Below are 7,297 nucleotides of genomic sequence, written 5' to 3'. Positions count from 1 at the left end.
TAAAATTGATTAGTTTTCTATAAATATGACGAATACATTTTTGTGGGTTTTTTTTTTCATTAAGACAGAAATGCTTGTGCCCGTATATTTTTCCATTATTAATCTTGCCAGTTCCACACTTGAAAGTCAGAGGTATTGAAATGATTTGAGCAAATGACACTATTTCTTGTGGGCGTCCAGGTTGGTATGTTATTACAAAACATTTTTCCATGTATGCTTTAACTTTGGATCTTTACGAAACCTGCAAAAATTAATATAAAACATTATTGTCAAAGTTCAAACTAAATAATTCTAGTAAAATGTGTTAATACTCGTAAGTATTGTATCATATTTAATTTAATGCAATTTTATTATAAAACTATGTATATTAAAATTAGGCTTGCAATATCATATTATAAATAAATCAGAATCTCAAATATGTCTGTCTCCTCCTTTGCCTTTTCGTTTTTATCAATTACTATCTACAAACAAACCGGTAACAACATTACCATTCGGCGACAGCAACTTCTCAAAAATAGACTCGGATCAGTCGCTCGACCAATCTGCATATTGTATGAAGGCGAGTGGCCTGTGTTGGTAAACAAATCCGAAACAACACGACTGATAACATTTGTAATTTTATGATATTTATTTATAAGCTGGGCGTGGCAGATCTCTTTCTGCAGAAAAAAAAAAAAACAGAACAATTCGGCATTTTTTGGAGGACGTTGGTTCAATCGCGCAACTAGATTTAGTCTAGTAATCAGTGCGGCTGAAACTAGTTATATTGTACGCGTAGGACCATTTGGACTTATACTTTGACAGAGGGGAACGCCTGTGCATGGCTTCTCCCCTCCTTGTTGCTCTATGTACAGTGCAGACCAACGCCATTGCGGAAAAAAGTGGTAAGAGATACGATAATGTTTATTAACTTGTCGCTCGCGTCATCACCGCTTTAAGTCATTGCTATCGCCGTGTGCGGTCACGTAGTGCAGTGGTGACGCTTCATTATAATAAAAGTTATATTGAGTGACATTTCATTGTGATTGGTTATATTTTAAATTATAAATGCATGACATGTGGTAGAAACAGAGACAGAATACTATTCTGTCTTCATCGCACAGCACACCAAGCGATCGTTATGCCTCTGGCGGCTGTAAACCATTAACCACTATAGTTGCCCGACCTGTGTATAAGACCGTAGGTAATAGTATATAATAGCGATTATTGATATGCCAACTCGAAAAAAAAAACACAACCCGAACAACTCGAGTTACAACTCGAATCGAACTCGAGGTAAAGACAAATTCGATTTAGATATTAATTTATTGCTTGATTTAATCCACGGTTGGCTGATATTTACCCTATTATGACTAACGATTGCTAGGCTGCTTAGTTGTTTATAATAACAACCGGTACCAGCAGCTAAACGTGCTTTCCGAGGCACGGTGACAAACACCCACAAAGACAAACACCTAGGAACGGAAAGAAATATTGGCACAAATACAAATATCCATTCCAAACAGGAATCAATATAGTATTCATACTTTATATTGATTTTTTCCTTTATTTTTAAATAAGAATCTGTACCTAATCAACAAGTTACATGATAGACCATTACATATATGGTTGGGATGGTAAAAATTGTTTAACCAAATAGTTCCCAACTTATTTATAATATGTTAAAGTAACCATATACAAAATAATTTGTATAACTTAAACAGATGGGTAAACATCGTGTGGGTTTGGATCTTTGACTATGTCTATCGCACTTAATAGTACGAGTAAAAGAGAAATAACAGAAGCTAGAGTTGGATATTTTTCTCGTGATAAAATTGGTGTTACATTTTCGATATGGCATAAAAGTGCAATGTCGAGTCAGAGTTAATTCAATTTGAGTTATTTAGAGCTAAGCCCAACTCGAATCAATTTAAGTTAATATTTTGAATTTTTAGTCGACACATCACTAGCTTGTATACTCTTTGATACGATTAGAGTTGAAGTGCTTGAGAGTTAGCCCTGAAATTATTGTGCTGTGCACGTGGCGTGAGGTGCTTGTGTTTTCTCTGCAAGATATTGATTTAATTGTTTGTTAGACAGTTGACGTCTTTTAAAAAGCAACATAGAATATGTGGCAGCCATCGTCGCCTTTATCTTCAACAGTAACAAACGAGGTAAAAATAATTAAAAACAAATAAATATAAAATTATTTACTATTTATTACAAGTAGTAGCCGGCAAATATATTTTGAATCTTACTTCGCACTATATTTTCTGGTGTTTTGTTATGTAATATTTAAATTGTATTAACGCTAACTTTTTGTGATATGAAAACAACGATGTCCTTACTTTGCAATTGTTACGTAAGTTGGTAATTATATAAGAAGTGGAAGGACGGAGACTTTTATTAAACTTTAAGATTATAACCATGACTTTTGCAAAAGCAACGACTTAAAATCGAACTGAAGTAATAATCTTTTAATTCTCACTATTTTATAGCTACAATATCAAACATTTTGAAACTATGTTAAGCTTATATGATTTAAAACATATCGCATGCTTAATGGAAAATTGACTCATTAGTACATAGGTCAGAATTAAGATAAGTACAGTGACAGGCTTCTATAAACGCCATCTATCGTCTACCGTTTGAATTATGTCGAAGTTACAAATATTAAACGCTCCAGAGATATATCCGTCTCTTTCACTCTTTGGGATTTTTCATTGTGTTTGCGCGGAACAACGACTCATGCCAGTTTGTGTCGGGCTCTTGCGGAATAAAGTTGTTATTATTTTATTGAACGAAGACCGAATCGTTGTTGAGCGTTTTTACTACTAAATTTAAAGGTAAGTTATATCAAATTTCGTAATTTAGTACTGACGAATTAAATTTTAGGCTACTTTATTGCTAATTTTATTTATAAGTTATGTGGAACATTACTTATTAAGACAGTTTATCATTAAACTTTATTATATTTTTCGTGGCCCATTAGGACTTGAGGCAGTTTACTATTAAAATGTAACCATTACTTAATGTAATACTTTGTGATATTCAAGTATAAGTCTGTTTACTACTAAAAGTTGTTGTTATTTAGGAGCCGTTATATTAGTTGAGTCTTTGTTTAAATAAAAATAATGAATTATAATGCATATTTTTTTTCAGTGCCTGCAAATTTTTATATTAAGTCTGTGTACTACTAAAAACAAATTACAATAAAAGTATGTACAAAAGGCTTATAATATTACCTCAACAAGCTCTATCATCTTTCTGGACCTATTGCCATTCAATAGGTCCAGAAAGATGATAGAGCTTGTTGAGGCTCAAAATCATTCAGATCATGCAACACAATCTGAAGAACACGAATCAGTGCCTACAACTAAAGTTACGGTAACTATCTTAAATGGCTTCAAGACTTCAAAAATTGTGTGTATGATATTTGTTTTTTTTTTTTTTTTTTTTATACTAAAATACTTATTTCTTGTTGTAGATGTTACGTGATATAACAAACAAGCCCGAAAATCGGTGTTACTCAAACCTTCAGAATTATTTTGATATTATGATGCATTCTTCGGCAACTTCACATTCAGTCTATAATGAAAATCACCTTCATAACACAACATTAGTTCATGATTGCACTGGCGAGATAATATATGAACAAAGCGATGTCGATTTAAGTGATCAAGATCCAACATACGAAGTTCCAAGTACAAAAAAAACAAATACCAGTACACCCTAGTCCGTTAAAGTCATCAAGTAGTTCATCATCTTCTTCGTCTTCCTCGTCCTCATCGTCTTCAGAATCTTCCAGTGATAGTTCCGATACAGAATCCTTTAATGGACAGAGTAAAACACAAGTAAACATCACTCAGGTAACCGCAGAAAAGGAATCCAAACAAAGAAACACTGATGCATCTATAACGACAGATATTTCAATAAATCAAAAATTCAGTGCAAATACTACATCACAAGAAGAAACAAAGAAAGGAAGAAAACGCAAGCGAAACGAAGAAAACTGGAAACAGAATAAAGCAAAAAGTCTAAGAAATACTGGAAAGCAATATATTAGTAAGACAAATAAAACAATCAAATCTCGTTCTGTTCAACCACCTTGTGGTGTTAAATGTAGGCTCAAATGCTACCCCAGGCCTTTGGAGCCTGGGCCCCAGACTTAGGTCTGGGACCTAGGCTCCAAGGGGAGGAGTTGCTGGACTTCTACTGGGCGCGTCCCCCGGGTGGCGGATAGGGGAACGCCGCCTGCGGTCTCACGACTGCGGGTGGTAGGGGTCTTCGGACCCCCGCGGACCAAAACCAGACGATGCGCTCCGGGTACCGCTCTGGTCAGCAGAGTGGACTTGTGAGCGCGGGTGTGTTGGCGCGGAGGCGCGGCGGTGTGAGTGGCGCTGAGACGGCGCGGTGACGTGAGGGTCGGGTTTTTCCCTCCCCCCCACGCGGCGGACGGAGTGGGCGGGTTCGCTCGCCCGCTCTAAGGCGCGCAAGCGCATGCTGCCGGGTAGCGCTGGGCGCCCTGCAGTTTCTGCGGGGCTGCCAGGTGCGGCCTGGTATTGGGGCAGTTCCTGGACCTCGTCTCCCTCCTGCAGACGGCGGTGGGATTGACTTGGAACGGTTGAGCGTCCCTTCCGACGGGGCCGAAAGGCCATCACCGGGGGCGTGGTGGTAGTATGCGCAAGCGGTCACACTGCGTCCCCACTAAGGTGCCGGCGGATAAAAGATGTGGGTTTTAGTGGATAGTCTGGCATTGCACCACACGCCGGGAGCTCCACACTCCCGTCACTCTCGGGTGGCGGGGTCAGTGCGTAAATAGCATTTCCCCATCTATAAAAAAAAAAAAAAAAAAAAAAAAAAAAAAAAAAAAAAAAAAAAGGCTCAAATGCTATGAAAAAATAACTGCAGAACAAAGACAGATAATTTTTGATATGTACTGGAATCTCGGCCAGGTTAATGCTCAAAGATCCTTTATTATGTCTTGTATGAGTAATATAACCCCACGATATAAATATACAAATGCACGCAATCCCAGGAATTGCAATCAAGCATTCCACTTCTTAGTGAACGGGCAATCAGTACGTGTCTGTAAAACATTTTTTATTAAAACCTTAGATATTTCGGATCGTGTTATACGTACTGTAAAAGAGAAAATAGATAAACACGGAATTTTAGCACAAGATCAGAGAGGACAGCACAGCAATCATATAAAGATTGATGAACAACTACTCTCCGACATTAAACAGTTCATAGATGGGATACCGAGGATTGAATCCCATTATATTAGGCAATATTCTACTCGTGAGTACATTGATGGAGGGAAAACAATTTCAGATCTTTTCAGGGACTTTGTAGAAGCTCAAAATAAAAATAATAAAGCAGCTGGTAAATACTGTACATTTTATAAAATATTTACACAAGATTATAATATATCATTTTTCCGACCAAGAAAAGATCAATGCGATTTGTGCTTACAATATACGAACTCTACGCCAGAACAGAAATTATTACTTAATGAGTCGTATGATACCCACTTAGAAGAAAAAACATTAAGCCGCCGAGAAAAATACAATGACCGCTGTAAAATAGATAATAAAAATAAAGTTCTTGTATTCGATTTGCAAGCTGTTCTGCAATCTCCTAAAGGAGATACCTCAGGATTTTATTACAGATCAAAATTAAATAGTTATAACTTCACAGTGACGTCTTTAAACAAAAAGGTTGACGGCCAGCTAAAAGATTGGAATGAGACTGATGCTAAGCGTGAGGCCAATGAAATTGGATCTTGTTTACTAAAAATTTTTGAAAAGTTGTCGGCTGAATCATCAAATGAGAATAGGTGTAATTTAATTCTATATTCAGATAATTGTTTCGGTCAAAACAAAAATAAATTCATAGTAGCTCTTTACCTATTTGCAGTCACTCATCTTAACATTCAATCTATCACTCATAAATTCCTAATAAAAGGCCATACCCAAAATGAGGGTGATAATATTCACAGTCTCATAGAAAAAGAGATAGCAAAAAATTTAAAATCTGGGCCAATATATTCTCCTCACCAATATATAGCCATAATAAAAAATGCAAAGAAGTCTGGCAAGAAATTTTCAGTACATGAACTGACATTCGAATCATTTATAGACTTGAAAAAACTTCAAGAAGATTGGGGTCCTAACTTTAATAAAACCAAAGATGGAAGAACTGTATTATGGAATGACCTGAAGGTGATAAAAGTTAACAGAGATACACCTTTTTCATTTTTCGTTAAAAATTCTTACAAAGAAAACGAATACCAGGAAGTAAGCATTAGAAACAAAAGAAAGAAAATGCTGCCTCTGAGTGAAATTATACCTACTAATGTCTACACACAAAAACAAGAGCTAAGTGAAAATAAGAAGAAAGATCTGAGAGAGTTACTGGAAAAAAAATTGAGCCCAAATTTTTATTCCGACTTTTATAACTCTATTCTTTAATAGTGTACCTACATTATAGTATTATATAAAATAGCAATTTTAATATTGGTTGATATTATATATTGATTGTTATTACTACCAAAGTTAATCCAAAGAGAAAGGTCCTTTAAATTTAACTAAGTATGTTCGTTTTAGAAATTTTTATTTTATGTTTTCTAGTGATTTAATTAAGACTGATCATGACAATAGTATTTTATTTAATTTGTAAGATAACAAATGTGGGTATATTTTAAGTAATTTTATAAGAACTGGTAGATTTTTAAATAGGGGAAGGCAATTTTGTTTTATAAATTCAGTAATTAACCGACTTGATTTTGATATTGATAAATAAGACTGAAAAAATGTATGCTGCTTAGAAGTTTTTTTATGTTTTTTTTTTTTATTTTCTATTTCTATGTTGTTTTGAAGAATACTGCAATAAAAGACTATATAGATATATACACTTATGGATTTCATTTAAATAATTGAAAATGGCCGATATTTAGTTATTCACTATCTGCTCATTTTGAAAAAAATGTCACAATATCTGAAGGTGTTGTACTATATTAATCATATACAGACTAAGTACTAAATGAGTCATTATAAAAAATAAATATTTTAAAATGAAACAAACTTAAAACTCGATTGAACAATTGCATTAAAAATATTTGCTTTACTTTTAATGAAAAACTGACTTAACTTGAAAACTATTTTTTTTAATAAAAAAAATCACAGCATAATATAATATTTTTGGCATTTCTTTCACGTAGATTTGATCACTACTTTATCAAAAGTTAAAAAAAACAATCGGTCGTGATTATTAATCATCAGTATTCATTTTATGCATCAAGAAGTAGGATGAG

General features: G+C 34.6%; 1 protein-coding gene across 1 annotated transcript; it reads left to right on the top strand.

Annotated features, from left to right (window-relative positions):
• Positions 1-3,605: 3,605 nt before the first annotated feature.
• On the top strand, positions 3,606-6,899 carry LOC123668755 (the record flags this gene model as incomplete). The annotated part of the gene is made up of 5 exons (XM_045602450.1): positions 3,606-3,617; positions 3,663-4,105; positions 4,862-5,360; positions 6,207-6,414; positions 6,826-6,899. Coding segments are annotated over exons 1-5 (1,236 nt in total), but the record flags the coding sequence as incomplete, so codon positions are not given.
• Positions 6,900-7,297: the final 398 nt, after the last annotated feature.

This window comes from Melitaea cinxia, chromosome Z (genome assembly GCF_905220565.1).
Source record: "Melitaea cinxia chromosome Z, ilMelCinx1.1, whole genome shotgun sequence".
Lineage (NCBI taxonomy): Eukaryota > Metazoa > Arthropoda > Insecta > Lepidoptera > Nymphalidae > Melitaea > Melitaea cinxia.
Note: the sequence above shows the minus strand (reverse complement) of the source record. Positions and strands in the feature narration are given on the sequence as shown.